This window comes from Cydia pomonella, chromosome 6 (genome assembly GCF_033807575.1).
Source record: "Cydia pomonella isolate Wapato2018A chromosome 6, ilCydPomo1, whole genome shotgun sequence".
Classification (NCBI taxonomy): domain Eukaryota; kingdom Metazoa; phylum Arthropoda; class Insecta; order Lepidoptera; family Tortricidae; genus Cydia; species Cydia pomonella.
In genome coordinates this window covers 1,710,219-1,731,583 of record NC_084708.1, presented here as the reverse complement: position 1 = coordinate 1,731,583, position 21,365 = coordinate 1,710,219, and the positions used below count along the sequence as shown (strand labels likewise).

The 21,365-nt window shown below is 39.8% G+C and overlaps 1 protein-coding gene across 3 annotated transcripts in view; it reads right to left on the bottom strand.

Annotated features, from left to right (window-relative positions):
- The window catches only part of LOC133518609 (obscurin), a 149,761-nt gene that overhangs the window by 5,098 nt on the left and 123,298 nt on the right, over positions 1-21,365 (bottom strand). For all 3 annotated transcript variants that reach the window (XM_061852270.1, XM_061852271.1, XM_061852272.1), the window contains 22 exons: positions 20,672-20,797; positions 19,578-19,735; positions 18,083-18,204; positions 17,031-17,209; positions 16,420-16,616; positions 15,835-15,993; positions 14,197-14,441; positions 13,843-13,968; positions 13,560-13,735; positions 13,023-13,210; positions 11,894-12,390; positions 11,286-11,523; positions 10,370-10,527; positions 9,522-9,646; positions 8,399-8,585; positions 6,149-6,260; positions 4,900-5,031; positions 3,697-3,872; positions 2,248-2,415; positions 1,411-1,526; positions 717-822; positions 48-186 (listed from right to left, as the gene is read on the bottom strand). In XM_061852270.1, the coding sequence (XP_061708254.1) occupies positions 48-186; positions 717-822; positions 1,411-1,526; positions 2,248-2,415; positions 3,697-3,872; positions 4,900-5,031; positions 6,149-6,260; positions 8,399-8,585; positions 9,522-9,646; positions 10,370-10,527; positions 11,286-11,523; positions 11,894-12,390; positions 13,023-13,210; positions 13,560-13,735; positions 13,843-13,968; positions 14,197-14,441; positions 15,835-15,993; positions 16,420-16,616; positions 17,031-17,209; positions 18,083-18,204; positions 19,578-19,735; positions 20,672-20,797 (3,830 nt within the window). The remainder of the gene's footprint in view (positions 1-47; positions 187-716; positions 823-1,410; positions 1,527-2,247; positions 2,416-3,696; positions 3,873-4,899; positions 5,032-6,148; positions 6,261-8,398; positions 8,586-9,521; positions 9,647-10,369; positions 10,528-11,285; positions 11,524-11,893; positions 12,391-13,022; positions 13,211-13,559; positions 13,736-13,842; positions 13,969-14,196; positions 14,442-15,834; positions 15,994-16,419; positions 16,617-17,030; positions 17,210-18,082; positions 18,205-19,577; positions 19,736-20,671; positions 20,798-21,365) is intronic.

The following is a 21,365-nucleotide window of genomic DNA, read 5'->3' as shown; positions in this document are numbered from 1 at the left end:
TGAAAAAACAAAAGCAGCTTTTTTGAATATGGGGTTCGGTTTCTTACCCTAGGATCGTAAGAGTCGTTGACGCTGAGATTGTACGCAACGGAGCGGTTGCAGGCGACCTTCATGTACTCGCGTAGACGAACCGGGAAGCTGACGTCACGCAGCTGCAGCAGGTATGTGTCTGGCCCATTCTGGTAACTGTTGCACAGGATAAAAGTTCACTTAGGCGTATACTGATGGTCACTTACTCACTTAAGTGCGTACAACTAATATTGACGCGTATTCCAAAAAAACTCTTATGTTGCAACATCCGTGGAATAGCAAAAGCTCACGGTTAACGCAATTTAAAACAAAAAAAAAGTGAAATTACGTTAATTAATTAGCAGTGGGGCGACACTCCTTCCTGTCGGTCATTTTCGGCTCCGTTCGGCTCAGCATTGCTACAACTTGAAGTCCCTTTGCGTGCACGACCACAGATAAGATAATGACTTTAATTTTGACAACCCTAAATAGCCGAAAGGGATAGTGCCTTGAAAGCGATAGCATGATTCGTCCCTGAATCGCTGTCAAACTTCGATTTTCTAGCAAGTGTCATTTCTGTATGGTAGTACTATTATTTATTCTATGAAAATAGTTGAATTTATGAATTTGTAATACCTATTTGTTATTTTTTTTAATTCTGGCGGTAAGGAGCGACTAAGAATAAAAAAAAATAGGATAACACTCACTGGCTCTCGGAAGTGGCGGTGACCTCCCAGTCGGGATGTTCCCACTGCTTGAACTTGAGGTCCCACGGGCTGCCGCCGCGGTCGCGCGACGAGCGCTCCGGCGTGCCTGAAAACATTGATGACATCAAGACAAAATCGAATATAACGTTCCGGAGTGTACATTGGTATACCTTATTGCAGCGAGATTAGGACTAAAAACGCTAAGCAAGAAGAATTTAGTGCATTAATCCGCCTGTTCCTGTCTCTATGGCACGCGCATACCATATTATTTTGCTGTTTCGCTCGCCCAGTCACTGATCGCCGGTATGATGAGCGGAGCAATATACCACAGAGATAGAAACAGGCGGGAATTCTCCGTGCTTAGCGTCCTTACTTTAGCAATAGACAGTTTACAGTTGTAGATTTCTTTGGGAGACAGAAAGTTATCGGGAACATGACGTTATTTCAAAATACTTCTGATAAAGCTAAGCAGCCGATATTTGGCATGATAACTGTTAATAACAACTTTAAATCCAACGGTATATAATATAGATTTCTGCAGGTTAGGTAGCTCCCATACGTGTCACGTCCCCAACAAAGTAAACTTTTTTACGGAATGCTCTAGAGGTTAGTTTGGATTGCTCAAAAAGTTGTTAAACTTAGCACATTTGATGCCGAGCTCAGTTTTTGGTTGAGTGAGTTGCCGTTAGAGTACCTTCAGGTGTGTAGATCTCTCCGGGCGGGTAGACCATCTTGGACGGATGTTCGAAGGCACCACTTAGAGGCTTACGTCTGAACCAGTTGCGGCATTGAGCGTTGCTGGTCCAGTCTCTGTAGAAAAAAAGTGAAGTTTAATTTGTATTTTAAGGAGGTTATTTAATCCCATATTCGGTTTGTAATAATCGTATAATTGGCCTTTGCACCTAAACCCGTTGGAGATGGGGTATGGGTATGGCAAATTCTACTTCATAGACGGTCTGTGAACGACCGAAAACTTTGAGTGACACCAGTATCGCTATACAGTCAGAGCCACCATTTTCTTAGTTAATGTGATACACATATACCGATATAGGTGTCATACAATGAAAGTTTCGTTCATTCCATTCGTGCCAGCTTTCGTGAATCAATCTGTACCATTTAGGTACCAAATTAGCACGGTAGCTATAATTTGTGGTGAAATTCTGCCACCATTTTCACGCTCCCATGCTCCATTTTCACGGTATCTGTAACCATTTATGTAATTGACCGCTCTACCTCTAACCTGTAAATCTCAGTATCTCACATATACAAGCTGCTGTAGTTTTTTTATACTACATCGGTGGCAAACAAGCATACGGCCCGCCTGATGGTATGCAGTCTCCGTAGCCTATATTGTACGCTTACAACTCCAGAGGAGTTACATGCGCATTGCCGACTCTAACACTCCGCACCCTCGTTGAGCGTTCCTCAACCGTTTTGTGTTGAAGATGTATTCGTTCCAGATGCTTTAGGCAGCCATTATCCAAGGATGGCTGAGGGCGTTCATATCCATGAGTCCTTGGTGAGACCTCACCTGTATAAGTTGTAGTAGTTCCTCAGCCGATCCGTGCTGATGATGTACTCGTCCGATCGGATCCTGTCGGCTCCGGTCAGCCAGGGGTGGTTCAGGGCCGCGTTTACGTCCATCCTGTCCTCCCAGCGGTATACCAGCAGCTTTGAGATGAAGTCTCGGCATTCCAGGCTGTAGAAAAAAATAACGCTTTTCAAAGACATTAATGGTTTAGACTAGTGTGCTAAAAAGTAAAAAAAAAACCATAATGTTTTTTTTTTATACCACGTTGGTGGCAAACAAGCATACGGACTGCCTGATGGTAAGCAGTCACCATAGCCTATAGACGCCTGCAGATACATGCGCGACGCGCACCCTTTTTTTAAAGGGTAATAAACTTTTTTTAACTACCTGTAACCTCTTTTCTGTAGACTGTTTTGTATCATTACAAATAAATAAATCCTAAACGAAAATTAAATTTTCACGTCAGCAGCTGGAACAAGGGTAATATGCTGCGTAAGAACAGTGAGCAAAATGCGCTTTTGCTCACTGAGTGAGACAAAATAACATTCAAGTGACCTTTATATTCGAATGTCATTTCAACGTGCGGGGCCTAATACAAGTTCGAAATATTTGGATTCTATGGTCTTTGTCCCTTTCACGTCATTAGCAAAAAGAAAGAGACAAAAATAAGTGCATACGTATTTTAGCGGTATATTGGCGGTTTATATTAGACCCCCCGAAATAAGCTAGATCGCATCGTTATAAAACACTCTACGAGTCCTCAATCGTAATAATTAATTAATGAAATAAAAGTTTAAAATTATATTAAAACGCCATATTTTATGAACTTAAAAAATACGCAATTGTTACACAAAGTAAATAATTCTACTTTATCGATCTTTACTATAGTTGACAAATAGTTGTATCCGCAATTCGGACCGTATCTTACAAAGTTTTTTTTTTTACAAAAAAAAGTTGTGTATTGAACTGTCAATTGATGTTCGTTACTTCATTATTTCCGTATTGTTTTATTTAAATTTCTTTCGTTTTGTTTTATTGTGGTAATTAAACTTAATTGTTAGAATACCTTAAGAAAACATGACGGACCTTTCAAATATGTTCACACTGCTGTCGTGAAAAATTTTGTGTACTACACGAGATCAAAGTTATTTACATCAATTACATCTCGTGCGCTTTTGAGTCCCTTACTGCGCTCAAGATTCTAAATAAGCTTTTACGGGACTCAAAATAAGCACTCGGGGAAATATCAAACTTTGCTCTCTTGTTGTACAAATAACTATTGTCCACCGCCAAACATGATGTAGGTATTTCGAGAACTACAAGAGTTAGAGACAGCTTACGGAGTTTAGCCATGAATCCCATCAGCACTTGTCAGTTTTGGTAATGAAAAATTAGCACGTATTAAAATATCTGCAGAAAAAAGTTCCGTTTTGGATTTGTTTAACTGACCTAAGTCTCGACCACCACTCCTCATCATGCCAGTCCCACTTCCCATCCCGGATCCTGATGAGGGTTTCCCGATCGTTAATTCCTCGGAAGGGAGAGTGTCCGCTCAGCAGGATGTAGGTGATGATGCCGACGCTCCACATGTCGGCGTTGTATGAGACGCCTTCACCGCTGGCGACCTGGAGTGTACACAGTTATCGTATCAGGCTAAAAACTGATCGAAACTTCTATTAGTGTTGATAATAAAATCTGCTTCTTTAATACTTTGATAGGTATTTCACATGGTGTGCAATAATATAAAACTTTTTAACAAAAAATATAACCGACTTCAGAAATTACCAAAAGCGCCATACATGTACCTGTAACATTTGAAGAGTTCCCTCGATTTCTCCAAGATCCCATCATCAGACCCCGACTTGGTGCCAACGGGACTATCACGGGGTTATACCAGTTCGATAAAAAAAAAAATTGAAAATCGGTTCACGATTCTCGGAGATATCGAGTAACATACATAAAAAAAAATCAGTCGAACTGAGAACCTCCTCCTTTTTGGAAGTCGATTAAAAATCAGTGACACATGATACACACACACACACACCTAACGTGCCTATTTAATCAGCGTTTGGCAATTTTAACCAACTTGACAGGCCGTCTATTGAGGGTATGCGAGTGCATGCTATCTTCCTACAAATGCGTGAAAACAAGCACGTGGAAATACCAAAAAGTTAGGAAAATTCTCGAAAACTTCTGGAAATTTTACAGCAGAAAAATAACACAAATATACAGAAAATTCAGGAATTTACAAAAAAATACAGGAGAAGAAGACGAAGGAGGAGGATTTAGAAATTTTCAATCTTTGCCTTACCCATCGAACTTTTTACAATTCCGCATTCCGTACGAGTAGTTCATATGTCGCTTTGAAAAGTAGTACCTATACTCTGTATATTTAGGTTTTAAATAATAGTAAACAAAATCTACCCTCAAATGGCTCTATAAGCCAGTTGAGGGCAGATGAAAACATTACATGATCAAATAATACAGTCAGGTCGTTCTGTGAGAGAACTAGGCGGTTTTGTATTTGGTTGGTTAACCAATAAATGTTATAACTACCCGAAAATTTACAAATTGTTTGTTTACTTTTATTTAAATACCTAAAGATACAGAGTATATGTATTCATTGTTTTAAAATATTAAAAAAAATTGTACCTCAGGTGCAACGTATTCAGGGAAGCCATAATCCAGCGAAGCCAGCTTGTTGAACATGATTTTACGCGAGAGGCCAAAGTCGCAGATCTTCAGCTGGTCGGAACCAACGTGAGACAAAAGGAGCTCTCCAATCTAGAAGCAAATCACACAAAAACGTATAGTAAAATCTACAATAAAAATTAAGTCGTACGGTACGGTACCTAGGTACTTTTAGCTATGTATTTAGTTATTTATAGAAGGTGTCGTTCATGACGACGCAGCCCTTGACTCATGTTAGATTTAGATTTGACGAAACTGCGCGACATCGTGGATTACACTAACTAGTTTATATATTCGAGTAAGTTATTCAAAGTTTGAGACAGCAAAAATAGTGTACATACTATTTCCGAAAGTTGATATTAGAGGTGCTTTGAAATTCAACACCTCCTAATTAGTTTTGGTATAGTACAAACACAAAAGAAATACAAATACGTTTATTTCATTACTTTTTACTTTCACGACTTGCAGGTAGTTTGCATTACACAATAAAAGTGTAATGCAAACTACCTGCAAGTCGATACTCCGTTGTCAACCGCCATGGCGAGCGGATGGGTCGCAAAGCACACGATTATTCTGTACGAGTATGGAATTAAGAGGAGTGGCATCTCTTATGGTAGAACTGTTGCAAAAGTGTCCAGCTGTCAGCTATAAATAATAGTTCCAAATCTCTCCAGAGTAGCGCTAGAGTAGCTAAGAACCTAGGCGTTATTGACGGAGTGAATTGCGCTGTCTATGATTTGTTTTTTTTTTGTTCAAGTACGACTCTAGGTATTGTAGCGCCACCTATTTAAAGTTTTTTGATGACACTTTTTGGTACATGGAGATTTCGTTCCTTATCTCCACCTTCCGTACACACGATCACAATCTGTATTTTATTTACCACCTCGTCATTCAACGGAGTCTAGACGTCACTATTATCAAAACTTGGGTTTAATTTCTTCCTGCAGTGGCAGCATGGTTCCATTTTTATCGCTTGTCACTATGCCCATCACTTTCACGCTTACATACTTGTTAGAACGTGACAGGCATGTTGACAAATGATAAAGAGCCGACCATCATAGGCCTACAGATCTCGTAAAGAGGATTATAAATAAGACCTTGAAACCGTGAATGACCCATATATACTTCGGGGTTTCTCTTATGCATAGTCAAATCGACTTCCTCGGTTAAGATGGCTTAGTAAGGTATGATAAAATGAATCTGTACTTACCGTAAGACCCAAGTGAGCGATGCTGTTATCGTGCATATACTTGAGTCCTCTGAGCAGCTGCCTGATGTAGCCGGCGATGTCGCTCTCCGTGTAACCAGTGCTGCGAAGCAGTCTGCAAAACACATTCATTTGTTTGTGATATTGCTGATAAGGTGTCTTTAATTTACACTGCAGTCTGTGCGCTTTTCCAATCCGTCCCGTGGACAGAAAAGGCGGCCGAGTCGAAATCTTGGCACGCGGCAGTCAAACATGACTTCCAAAAACAATTGACGTTTTAATAAGACCGTGTTCTACTCTTACTTTCGGGAGCGCGAATATCATGTGTTTTTTTTTCTTTAATTTTAATGAGCATAATATTGCCTGCTCCGTAATACTTTTATCTGCTTCCTTTTCCATACTTATAGCTGGCATTTATTATAATACATTTTTATTATTATTATTATTAACTATTAATTTTGAAAACAAGATTTAACACAAAAAGCCACTATTGAAAACCTCTAGGGTTTATGTAATAGTTGGCGAGATCGCGCGGACCGATCCGCGTATACATAATACATATTATAAAAATATAATATAATATATATATATAATATGTATTTTAATATATGTATGTATAATGTATTTATATATTTATTTATTTATTTATTTAATCTATATTGCACATAAGAAAACACACTGTACAATAGGCGAACTTAATGCCGTAAGGCATTCTCTACCAGTCAACCTGTAGGCAAAGCAGATAAGTTGTAGGCGGTGCAAAACATAGGTATATATCTTTTTTTATTTATATTTGTATATGATATATTGTTTAGTTTTGTGTTTATTCTGTGCTAGACTTCTTTTATTGCATCTGGAACACCTACTGACATAACATATATATATATATATTTTTTTTTTTATTCCGCTACCTAAAGGTTGTCTGGAAGAGATCGCTTTTTAGCGATAAGACCGCCTGTTGTTTACCTCTTCTTTATGTGTTGTACTTATTATTTGTACTGTTTCTGTATTGAGGTATGCAATAAAGTGTATTTGTATTGTATTGTATTGTATTGCTCATTCTTAGAAATAATTTTCATATTTAGCTTATAATATTTTTTTAGACTGCTTTTTAGATCTACTTTTGTAATTTTGTTCCATCGAGCGAAAGTTAAAAACTCAGGATTCGAATCGCTATAGTCCCTAGAGAACGGCCTCAAGATTGCTAATTCAATTTATAGCATAATATTGTGATTCAAAATAGCGCTACATTTTTTTTTAAACCCGTTTCTGAACCTAAAGAAAAAAAAAATCTCCGTTTCAGAAGCCAAGGAAAAGAAGGAAGGTGTGGACAAGGTCAAAGTCATAAGCGCCGTGAAGACGGATAAGGTGTTCAAAGAGATGATTCATGACTTCACTCTTAATGACTTTGTTCATTCCTTCTCTTACCATCGTCTTACACACCTGTCTCTTAACGTGAAACGTGTATTTCATATACTTTTTAGGGTTCCGTAGCCAAATGGCAAAAAACGAAACCCTTATAGATTCGTCATGTCCGTCTGTCTGTCCGATTATGTCATAGCCACTTTTTTCCGAAACTATAAGAGCTATACTGTTCAAACTTGGTAAGTAGATGAATTCTATGAACCGCATTAAGATTTTTACACAAAAATAGAAAAAAAACAATTAATTTTGGGGGTTCCTTATACTTAGAACTGAAACTCAAAAAAACTTTTTTCTTCAAACCCATACGTGTGGGGTACCTATGGATAGGTCTTCAAAAATGATATTTAGCTTCCTAATATAGTATAGTTTGCGCGAGAGACACTTCCAAAGTGGTAAAATGAGTGTCGTCCCCCCCCCCCCTGTAACTTCTAAAATAACAGAATGAGAAATCTAAAAAAAATATATCATATATGCATTACCGTGCAAACTTCCACCGAAAATTGGTTTGAACGAGATCTAGTAAGTAGTTTTTTTTAATACGTCATTAATGGTACGGAACCCTTCATGGGCGAGTCCGACTCGCACTTGGCCGCTTTTTTATTTTTTAATTCTTTGAAACTTGGAGAGCCTTTACACCTTTGTGTATTATTATCTTTCTCAGACCGTGGGGACCTTATACAAGAGCCCTTGAGGCCTACTTGCAGAATAATTTTTTGAATTTTGTCGAGAGTCAATCAAGCAAGGTAAGGTCGACGAAACAGGTGATACAGACGAAAGAGGTGAACATCATCGAACTAGTTCACAACCTCACTCTCCTCACGGACTAACCTGTCTCTGACGAGTTCGCCGCCTCCGGCCAACTCGGTAACCAGCGCCAGTGTGTGGTCGTGTTCATAAGCATCGTGAAGACGGATGAGGTGGATATCGTTGAGTTGGTTCATAATCTCGAGCTCGTTCTTCATGAACGGCTTCAGGGCGGAGTGGCCGTGCATGATCTTGGCGGCGTAGTTGCGACCTGTGGAAATATGATTTGATAATAATTTTTATATAAAAACTGCATGCTAAGTAGGTTAGATCCAAAGAGCCCGCGGTATAGTTTTCTATTGGCGGTAGTATACGAGTAGAGGCGTATTGTCAAAGTAGATTTTGTAGCAACTAAAACTGCCATCTTTCGACACCGGACTAAAACTCTTAGAATGGCATATGGCTATTTGACCCATGTTCTTTCACTGATATGAGTTAAATATCAAACGGTGTCGCCAATCGCCATCTACTCGAGTATAGGCCAAAGGCATATCGCCATTTTTTTTTAATTTATACTACGTCGGTGGCAAACAAGCATACGGCCCGCCTGATGGTAAGGAGTTTCCGTAGCCTATGTACGCCTGCAACTACAGGGGAGTTACATGCGAGTTGCCGACCCTAAACCCCCCTCCCCCTCGTTGAGCCACACAAAGCGAGATGACATTCACAATGCCAATACCTCTCTTTTGGACGTAGTTTAAGGACGTACCCGGGTCCTAAAATTCGCCATTTATTCGAGTATACACTTTTCTTAATTTTTCGAGGCACATTTTTTTCTTTGACTTTATTTATCTTATACGGAGTTATATATCCTTGGTTAGATCAAAGCAGTTTATGTTTTCTTAGATGGTCCACTAAATTATTGCATTCGATTGTGAGAATGGCTAACCGGAAGCAACGCAGAGCATAAACAGAGTTGGTACAAATGCACGTAATTTTGGCTTGACTAGTCTGATGATTTAAATCATAACTCATATCAGTTATTTAGGTAAGGTCGGTAAACCGTCTAAGCCAGAACAGAACAAAGTATGGGGGGGGGGTCTTTATAAACGACATATTTTCATATAAATTTTACATTTTTACATTACAAATCCCACGCAGATTTAGCTCGGTCTAACTCTAATATATGAGTAAGACAAATATTTACCCGTGAGTCTCTCAGCGGCATGGTATACGACGCCTTGTACGCCGCGACCCAGTTCGTCTCCGAGGTCGTAGAAGTCTCCGAACGGTTTGGTCGACGGCTTGATGCGGGGCGGGTGCTCGCGGATCCTGGACGACACGAACATCAGAATATTTTAAAATGCGATTACAACCTAAGAATGGATTAAAGAGTGTAACACTTTCACGGGTAGATTTTTTTTTTTTTTTTATACTACGTCGGTGGCAAACAGGCATACGGCCTGCCTGATGGTAAGCAGTCTCCGTAGCCTATGTACGCCTGCAACTCCAGTGGAGTTACATGCGCGTTGCCGACCCTAACCCCACCCCCCTCGTTGAGCTCTGGCAACCTTACTCACCGGCAGGAACACAACACTATGAGTAGGGTCAAGTGTTATTTGGCTGCGGTTTTCTGTAAGGTGGAGGTACTTCCCCAGTTGGGCTCTGCTCTAGATCTGGAATGACATCTGCTGTGCTGTGCCCTACCACACAAGGCGAGATGACATTCACATTGCCCATACCTCTCTTTTGGACGTAGTTTAAGGACATACCCGGGTCCAAAATGTCGCTAAGCGCCTCCCTAAAGCGCATATGAATATGAAGGATATGGTGGAAGTCTTAGCTGTCAACGGGTAAGTCTCAGTAGCTGAGGTGGAGCGGCGAGCTGGTATTGCCGGAGCCGAGAGTTCGAGTAACGCTCGAGAAAATGAGTTTTTCCACTTTTCCTTTATTTCTAAGCATTGTTGACATCCCAAAGTAGTAAGTGCTGTTCATGACAGCTTTTACCTTTGATGATCGCGTTGATCCTCAGAATCCGAAGGCTAGGACAGTTACCTGTTAGAATATTCATGCTCCTCCTCTTCAACGTGTAGCATGGCGGATGAACTGACGGAACCAGCCACGTTGCGCGCGGATATGGAGTACAGACCCTCGTCTTTCAGGATCACGTCGTTGATCACCAGGATCGTGGTGTCGGGCTCGATGAATTTCATCTGATGGAAGAAAGGTATGGTTAAAAATGCTGCGGCTCACCGTGTCATTACGCTGAGTGGGGGTCTTTTTTAACTTTTTGAACGTCAAGAACAACTAAAGGCGTCGTTACTAGTTGTGCCCACAGCGCCAAGGACACCTATAGGTGTTATGGCGGACGCTGTCAAAGTATTCTTCACACTTTCGAGCTCCCGCGCCCTCCCCTTTCCCTGGCGCCCGGGAGCTTGGTGTTTGAGTGATGTGTGTTTATGATATAAAGCGTTAAAAAGGGTTAACGTCAGTCACTTCTTCACAGTCTTTTATGTAATTAAGTGGTTCCTTCTTTCTTTCAAAAATTAGGCACAATTATTTATTGGAATGGTTATCTTGTGAGTTTTCTTTTCAGCCTAACCAACAGTACATATTATGTCAGGAAATCCAATTTTGACCTATCAAAGTTCCTTCCAGTTGTACTACTCGTATTTTAAAGACACAAAACAAGCCTTCTTGAGCTTACTGTGGGGCTTAGTCAATTTGAGTAATAATATCCTATACATTTATTTATAAAAAATGTAGAACTTCAGATGTACAGGCAGCGGTAGAGATAGTTGACCCTGGAAAACAAATGTCAGTTATCTCTGCAGCTAACTGTATAGCTTGATCACAGGATACTGTATTCACTCAAGGATATCTTCAATAACTGGTCGTATGGTGACTTAGTTCAACAGTTTTTGGGGATCCGGTGTGTTTATCTCAGCAGAGTGGAAATTTGATAACATACCTTGATCCTAGAACTTTCTGCGAGCGGCTGCCAGTCCTTATACCACTTGATCTCAGGGTAAGGCACTCCAGTGACCCTAGCCTCGATCCTGGCACTGCGGCGTTGCAGCGCAACAGTTTCTTCGGGACGTTTGATGAAGGTGGGGTACTCGGCCAGTTGGAGACGGACTCGCTGGCGGGTTTGGCCATGCTCGTTGGTGGCCACGGCTTCGTAATAGCCCTCGTCGCGTTCAAGCATCCTGAGAGAAGTTGAAAGTTATAAATCGGCAGTAGCTAGGTCATGTTGAATAAAATAAGCACCTTTTTCTAGTACAAATCTCAACAAAATTAGCTCCGGATGGCCTAAATCATAAAAGTGAAGGGTGGATTTTTATGGAATCTCCTTCTGAATTTAGAGACTACTATACTACTTCCTACTGCTTCTACTAGTATAGATCTCTATACTTATAATGATCTATACGCTTAAAATGAAATTATAAAGGGTCTGCTATGCTTATGAGTTACTACCCACCAGCAGCTTAACTCCACACTGTATTTTCTTATGAAAATTCCTTTGAAATTTCAAATGTGACCATTTAGATTCAAATAGAAATATAATTCGAAACTTACTTGTTGATAAACAGCGTAGCCTGCCCATTCCTCGTGTAGCTCCAATCGAACCGTCCTCCAATCTCAATCGGTTCATCATTGAAGTAATACGTCATCGTCGGCTTCGGATACCCATACACGAACCAGAACAGATTAACATTATGTCCCTTCACACCATACTGGGAATCATGTTCCTGTCTAAGGAATCGTGGTGCTTGAGCATAACCGTCATGCGGAGGTCTTTCAATATCAAAGTCCTTAGGGAAGTATGGAGAAGTCTCTGGTCTAAAATCAATGCCAGGTTCAAGATAAGGAATGAACTTAGGTGGGTCAGGTTCCAGTTTAGCGCGATAGGTGATAGCGTAGGGTGAAGGATCGGAGATGCCATATTTGTTTTCGACCCGGATCCTGAACTTGTAGTCGCGGAAGGGCTCGAGGTTGCTGATGTCGCAGACGCAGGAGCGGAGGCCGGTGCGAGCGGTGAACCAGTCGCCGTCGGGCTGCTCGCACATTTCCACCTGAGGACACACTCATCTGGTTTATTCTCTGTGACTTGTATTTTTAGATATACATAAGTAGAAAAACATTACAAATGACATAGTTTCACATTATGAAAGAGTTCCCATAAGGCTGGATGCGTTTTCCCTTTAGATCACTATCACAATGCGTCGGGCAAGAAACGAGCCAGTCCTACGATCTTCGTTGATCTCAGCTAATGTGCTTGTAAACCATCCAGTCTACTTAAGGAACTTAGGTTCCTGAGCTACTGCTAGGATGATTTTTGTGTTTTCTCAGGTAGGTGACAGGAAACCGCAATCCGTCGTGTTGTGGTGAAATGGCTTCAACGACAATGTTTTCATATGATCAATTGGTCAGTCATACGAAAAATTATCGAAATGTCAACTTAAATAAATTAGTGTCTTCTTACCACTACTAAGGATGTAGTGATGTAGATATCTTACTTGATGGAGTTGGTAGGCAACAGGTAAGCGCAATCCGTGTGGAATATATGGTTTCAAAGACAGATACAGTGTTTGACCAGTCATACGAGAGATGATTGGCATGTCAAAACATCAGTCTACTTAAGGTGGTCGCAGGTTTCATACCCCTACTACTAGGATCATACATTGCTACTAGAATTTATTTTTACCTGATAAGTGACAGGGAAACGCGGTCCGTGCGGGATAGATGGCTTCCATGACAACGTCAATCTTCGGTCAGTCATACGAGAAATAATCGGTTTATCAGCCAGTGGCATGGGTACACCAGTCTTTTTCATCTTGTCGAAGTCCGAGTACTGGTCGGAGATAGGCTTCTTGCTCTGACGAGGCTCCAAGGCTGTTGGAAGTAAAATACTTTTGGTTTCAAATTATTAGTGGCAGAAAGTCATAGGATATACTTTACTGGCTAATTCTTTGTAATATTGCTACTCATTAATCAGATCTTTTGTAAGAACTTTTCACTTATAAGTAAATGGTGTCCGACTTCTCATCAAAAAGATTGAAGATGCGACACATAGAGTTGGGGTGCCCCCTTCGCTTGAGTTAAGTGACGTCTCACGAGTAATACTTCTTATGCAAACTGTGAAGGGTGATGATTGGGATCAAAATTGATAGTCAGCTATGTAGTATCCTTATGAGAAGTAACATGTGATGGATGACACTGCTAAGCCCAAGCCCAAACTTACTGTCATAAGAGAGCTGGGCGGTACAAGAGGCCTCTCCATGAGGGTTGAAAATACGACACTTGTAAGTGCCCACGTCGCTCGGGTCGATACCGCTGATGGTCAACCGTAGAAGGCCTGTGCTTTCCTTGTCCATACGGATACGCTCGCAAGGGAACAGCTTTTCATCATTACGGAACCTGGAAGCATATCTTCAGTTAATTTTGGAATCAGATTTTTTTCGGGTTAATTTGTAAATAACGGGATATTACATTGATGGTTAGTTATGAAAAATAGTTAAGCTCACCATTCGACGTCAGGATCTGGAGTGCCCGTGGCACAGGCGGTGAACTTGGCGCCCATGCCGCGGTATACTTCGCAGTCGCCGATCTTCTTTAAGAACGCTGGTGGTTCAATCTTTTGCCTTTTGCCACTGTAAGTAAATAATTATTGAAAATTAAATTCAAACCTGCTGGGGTCCAGGTGCACCTTCTACTGCATGGCAGCTGACTAACGAGATTATAGCTCTAATCAACAAGCTTCCAAATGTATCTATTATTGTACAAGTAAAACACAATACATGGTACTTTTTCAGACGACTTCTTGGTACTGGTCGTACTTGTACCAAATGTAGCAGTCAAGGTTTTAGTAAAGTACTCACATCTTGTCCACAACTTCAAGAGCAGCTTCACATGAAGCCTCTCCCTCCCTGTTCTTCGCAACACATTTGAACGTCCCGGAATCACCCAGCTCCAGATTCCTCACATAGAGGCAGCAAGCATCACCATCACGCTTCATGTGGTATTTCTCGGATTCGTAGATGGGAGATCCGTTCTTGTACCAGGTGATGTCGGGGGCTGGAACGCCGGTCACGCGCGCGGGGAATTTCGCGTCGAAGGTTGGGAGCTGTGGAAGGATATTGTGTGAATTTCGCTTAATCCATGCTTGATAATGTTTACCACAACCCATATAATAAAAAAAACCGGCCAAGTGCGAGTCGGACTCGCGCACGAAGGGTTCTGTACCATTATCTAAAAACCCCTTTTTTGTATGGGAGCCCTTAAATATTTATTTTATTCTGTTTTTAGTACCTATTTGTTGTTATAGCGGCAACAGAAATACATAATCTGTTGAAATTTCAACTGGCTAACTATCACGGTTCATAAGATACAGCCTGGTGACAGACGGACGGACAGCGGAGTCTCAGTAATAGGGTTCCGTTTGACCCTTTGGGTACGGAACTCTAAAAATCATGCGTTTTTATACAACAAAGTTCTGTTGATTGCCGATTGAATATTTTTTAATATTTCGACAGAATTCATAATTAAACAATTGAGACTGATATCTAAAGTACATACTTAGTCTTAGTAGTAAATAATAAAGTGATAGCAATGCATCATCAAGTTAGAAATAGAATAGGTATACTTAATGTTATTTAGTTTAGTATCGGATGAGATGTATTTTTTAAAGTATTATATAGATGAAAGATCAAAGAAACAGTACATATACTAAACATCAAACTATAAACATAAATAGCCTAGCCTAGCGACTAGTCATAATCAGTGATAAAAAAGTGATCACTCTTTTTTCCTTCTATGAAAAGTGAGAGTTCCAACTAGAATAAAAAGTTTGTCGTGCGTAAGAATAAAAAAAAGAAAGATCTAACACCACAATCGACGACACATAAGTGAGACTAATAACAAGTTCTCTCATTAACTATATAAGAGAATGTAGTCCCCACGCTGGCTTGGTGCGGGTTGGAGACGTAAGTGAACCAGTATAAACCACCTGACCTGTTCTATATCGGCGAACTTCTGCAATAAGTTAATTGGCTGGAAAACATAGATCATATTTTTTTATTTGTTTAAATTTGGTATATAACTGATTTTTATATTTTATTCTCTTAAAATCTTCTAGAATCTTGAAGTATTTGATTCATCAATCTTAGATAGGTATGTGTATAAATACTTGCCGTTAGAAAAATTTTACACACACTGACAAATTTGTTTTCACAGTACAATTGTTATTAAGCCCAAAAGGGTGATGCAAATATGTACAAAGCTTTGTTTGGTCAATTCAATTATAATTCAATACAACACATTGGTAATCCTGTAGCTTTTCGGTGGCTGCATATTTGACGTCAAGAAATCGGTATAGACAATCACTTGAAAATGTTTAATATGAATCTACATTGACCATCTCCTTTGGAATCGCCTATAGTTGCCTATTTTTTAACTCAAATGCCACTCAAACGCTACCAGATTACCAATCCAAACTAAGAAAGTGCTATGACCCTCACCTGTTGCAGGTCGGTAAACTTCTGCGAGAACCTAGGCGGTTGGTAGACCTTGCGGACATCGATTTTGCCCTGCGTGGTGTCTTCGCCCAGAGGGTTCACGAGTTTCACGGAATATACGCCGGCGTCGGGGATGTCCATAGGTGTGATCTCCAGGCCAACCTGAATAAGAAATGAGATGAAACGTAAATTAGTTATAGTCAAAAACTTTCATTCTTATTTCTTGTGAGATGAGAGAACATGTTTCACAAGACGGCCATGGACTATAAGTAGCCCTTAGGTTATTGTTCGCAAAAAAGTGGGTTCCTTGGCGCTCAGTTAGTAGCGGGAATGATTTTGGATATGAAAAAAATGCAGGAAGAAGGTCAAAGTTTGTCGTTTATGTTGTCTATTTAAGGGTGAAACTTAGGCTTAAGCACTTGCTCGTTTCCCTGAGCTCGAGCTGAATCTTTTCAATCGGCTTCAAAGTTACTCCATCCTTCGTCCAAGTAACTTCAAGAATAGGGATGCCAACGAAAGGTGCGCTGATGCTGAAGGGCATAGTCCTAAGGAAGGCTTATTCCTTAGGACTATTCACAAAGTACGTACACGTTTCCCATCGCAAGTTAGCTGTATCTTTTCACTAGGCTTCAAAGGCACTCCGTCCTTCATCCAAGTAACTTCAGGGATGGGGTTGCCAACGAACGGCGCACTGATGCTGAAGGGCTGGCCCTCCTCGGCGGTCACGTCGCGCAGACCGTGGATGAACTGCGGGCGCTCTTGTGGGGACGAGTCGTCTTGACGGCCTGGACAAAAAAAAATACAGAATCTATAAAATAAGAACTACGCTATAACAGGCATTTGAGATCTTGAAGATATACCCTTTGTAAATCTATCAGAGGATATTATCGCATTATTTCAATAATTTTCCACGTAATCACATCAAATTGAATATCCTTACACCTTTTTTCCTAAACTCACTAATACAACGGCGGGCGGTGCAAAATTGGCCAACTCCTCTAAACTGATCAGGGGCAAAATTTCAGTTAAAAGTTTACCGTTAAAAGGAAACCTTGAAGTTGTTCCGTGTCCTAGGTTTATTAGGTCAAAGCTGTAGGACGGCTGAGCAAATTCGTGCTGCAAGCAACCATGATCTCTACTAAAGATCTCACGCTTAACTAGCTAATACCGTTATCCAAAGGTATATCCTGGAAACTTACTGGCAACACTTAGTTTCGCGTTGCTGGCAGATTCGCCCTGATCGTTAACAGCAATGACTCCATAGTCGCCGCCATCTTCTGCGGTAGCCTTGTCGATCAACAGGGCGTGGGTACCATCAGGCTGCGCCACGATTTTAATGTGGGTGCCGTCTGGGACGATTTCTTTGCCGTTGTGGGTCCTGAGAAAAAAGACAAGTGCATTGAAGAAACAGAAACTCATCTTCCTCCCGTTGTTCCGGCATTTCGCCACGGCTTATGGGAGCCTGGGGTCTGCTTGGAAACTAATCCCAAGAATTGGCGTAGGCACTAGCTCTTACGAAAGCAACTGCCATCTGACCTTCTAACCTAGAGGGTAAACTACCGGTTGCCTCACGATGATCATAATTAAAGAAAGAAGTGCCTATTAAGATTTAATGTACTTCATGTTGCATAGGCGAAATGAGGAAAGGTATGATAAACAAGGAATTGTAAAAGAACTCGCACAGCTCAGACTAACCTACATAAGGTTAAAGATCTGCTGAGGCGATGATTTTGAATAGGGTTGTTTCCATCTACAAATCTTAGGGCAGAATTTTATCCCAATAAATTCTTATGGATTAAAAGAACATGTTAAACTACTTTTAGGGGACCTGTAATGACCATATTTTTGTAAATATTGAATTTAAAATATCTTTTGGCATACGTCACGTGACCAAACTCGAAACGTCATTGTAGATTCTGATGACGTCACAACTCTCGGATTGACACTGGTGACAGTTAGGCAATAAACAACAAATGACAAATGTCAGTTGATAGTTCGTACCTTCTACGTGCGTATGTAGTTATGTGTCAAACCGTAAACTGTGACGTCACACAATTTTCAAAGAGCGTTTTGGGCGCGAAAGCATCTGTCAAAATATATTTTGTTAATTTAACATATTTAAAGCCCTTTTGTGGTATATAAAATTGAATTTTAGGGCAATTTTCAGTTAATATAGAACGTAATACGAGCATTAAAAAAAAATTGAAACAACCCTATTGTATTGATATTGATGATTATTTGATATCATTACCATTTGATGGTTGGTGGCGGATGTCCGAGAACTTTCACTTCCATTCTTACAGGGAAGCCCTCAATAACCTTCGCCGGTTGCAACTCCGCAATGAATGCTGGCTTCTTCTCCTTCTGTGCAACCTTAAAGGAAAGAATAATCCATTAAACTATAGAAGAGGGCAATATTTTGAGTTTTGGCAGGTGCACACTTTACGGCGAATGTTAGTAACAAATGGTGGTCGATTTTGAAGTGCATAACTTGAATTATTTGGCTGCACGAAGTACCTTTTTAATTTTATGTGATGATTGGATAATGCAAGGTACACGTCTAAGAAGAAAAAACCTGTTTTAAAATGCCATTGCTTTCGATCGTGCATTACAAAATCCTTCTACAATAGATAGATAATTTATACCTATCTACCGAGGTTTTCCCGAGGGTCTACAGTATGAGGTTCTTCAAAAAAGGAGTGTTCAGAATTTTTAAGGGTCGGCAACGCGCATGTAACACCTCTGGAGTTGCAGGCGTCCATAGGCTACGGTGACTGCTTACCATCAGGCGGGCCGTATGCTTTTTTTGCCACCGTCGTGGTATAAAAAAAAATAAAAAATAAAGAAAATATTCCTCATAAATGAGAGCCTATTATGTTTTGTGTAAGTCTGTAGTTAATAGAAATGGAAATCTCATCATAGAACTTACATGTATGTACATTAAAATTTGTAACAAAAGTAAGTCACTTTTTGTCTGATCCAGTAAAGTTACCAAATAATATATATATAAGAGTAGGGTATATAAGAGCAATATAAGCACCCAACCCTCGCTTGCATCCATGCCCAATGCCGACTTATTAAAGGTTTATCAAAATTCGCCGTATTCACAATCATTAGGACTTCTGGAGGTCTTAATACTCACCACCAGAAACACAAAACTAAATATAGATACAAGGCAATGTTGCAGGCATCAGTAAAAGATATCTAAGATACCTCAACCACCGCCTTGGAACTGATTTCTCCAAATAAGTTGGTAACAGTTAGGCTGTAGATACCAGCATCCTGAAGGTCGCAGCTGTCAGATACTACCAGGCCAACAAGGCCGTGAGACTGCCCAATTTTACCCTGCAGGGCGAAGTTTACTGATCAAATACCCAGCCAGGGAAAAATGGAGTGAACATTTTGGTACCCCTCAAATTTATTTTTAAGACAATTGACAAAACAGTTACTACACGATGATTAGATACGAGTAAATCAAATGATTAAAATATTAGCAGACGCAACCGTTTTCTGTCTAAGAGCTGTCTTCACCCAGTTCAGTTGCTTGACTGTTCAATCCAGTTCATTTCTTTTTTAAGACACTTACCTCAACGGCGTTTGTCGTCGACAGTTAAGCTATTTATGCCGGTAACTTCAGATTCATAAGTAGTATACTACCAATGCGTTTATAGATGAAGCTATTTTCACCAGTCCTGGCTGTTTTGACAAAACATGCCTCCATTTCAGTGGTTTCTCCAGATTCTTACCTCAACCTTGGCCTTAGAGCTGATGTCTCCAAGCTTGTTGGTGACAGTCAGACTGTAGACACCAGCATCTTCAGGCTTGCAGCTGTCTACCACCAATCCGATTATGCCTCCAGGCTGGTTGATGAAGTTGATCGCTTGCGATGGACGGATCGGGTGACCTGAAAGATTTATTTCCTATTAGAAATGGACTGATACACAAAATATAAGAAAATTAGCAACTTTAATAAATTTCAAAGGTGATTAAGTATAAATAAGAAAAAATATCGTAATTTTAATAGGAATTTGAAACCACCATATACAAGAAACTTATGCTTAGAGCCAGGACAGAGTACACGGGATATATGTAAAAATCGCCAAGGTTTCTTGTTGGTGGTTCCAAGTTGTTTTTATGCAAAAAAAATGGTCAGTATAACCACCATCGTCAATGTCACGACGCCGGAAAAGTTATCTCAGTAGATACATAAATATATTAAATTTAAAGTAAGTATGTAATGAACAGATTTTCATTTATTTATTTCAATCAATCAGCACTAACAGCTAAACCTTACGTGCTAATTGGCATTATATTTAGAGTCTAACATGCATTAATCACTTTTAAAGATACAATAAAAATACAATATGTAATTGGAAAGACAAAATGCAATAAACAAAATAAAATTGAATTGTATTCATGAAACATACATACAATAGTGAAATATAGACTTTGGAACAATGTCACAATTTAACTAGGAATTTACAAAGGAATTTAGGAATAACAGATTAGACATAGACATAGATATAGAATTTTTTTATTTAACACCACATTGAAAAATGTTTACAGGCAATGCTACAAAACATTACAAGCCTTAAAATGAAACTTAATTAGGCACAAATTTATATTTACATGTAGATATAAAAAACTTTTAAAATTATGATGCTAAAAAGGAGCGAACCTCAGCATGTGTTGCAGCAGGCTTACCTACTACAACGCTGGTTTTCAGGCCGACCCTTCGTACAATACGAATTTGCTTGCTGCTTATCGGAAACTGTATGGCTAAGACTGTTTTAGTTTGTGTAGAAAAAGATATATGTAGATTAATGAAAGTAATACTGACCATCCTTGAACCATTTGACTTCAGGCGCAGGGAAGGCCATGACGCATGCCTCCAGTTTCAACGGCTGTCCGGCCACCGCCTTCACGTCCTCCAGTTCCTTGCTAAACGATGGCTTGCGTGGGGTCGCTGAGGAAAAAGGTTGTTTAGAAAGGTAACGAAATAACCAATGTTTTCTTTTCAATTGGGTACTTGACACATGTTGAATATTATAACAAAATTTAGTTAAATGGATAGAAAATGAGACCTCCATTATAAAAAAGTGGAATTTAAAAAATTATATTGAGATTATAAAAAAATACAAGGCTCCGAAATCTCAAAAAAAAAAAAAAATTGTCTTTCGAAAATAGAAAAGAAAATAGTACCATTCGATTCCTTACATTTTATTGAAAAATAAATTGTATTACAACTATACACATAAACGCAATATTTCGGGGTCAAAATGGCAATTTCCTTGATCTTCCATACATTTAGGACAGACTTATATGATCTGACGTCACATCACCTTATCATTTTGTTAGAGGCGTTTCAATCGTCGAGTGCGAGCGTCAGACTTTAACTCTCATTTCTGACCTCTGTGTTGCTTAAATGCCATGAGTCCTGTATAGACATTTGATCCTCAGGAAAATCAAGATCGTTTGACATTATTTACAAAAAACAGTCAAGTAGCCAATTTAGTACCCTTGTGTGTTTGATA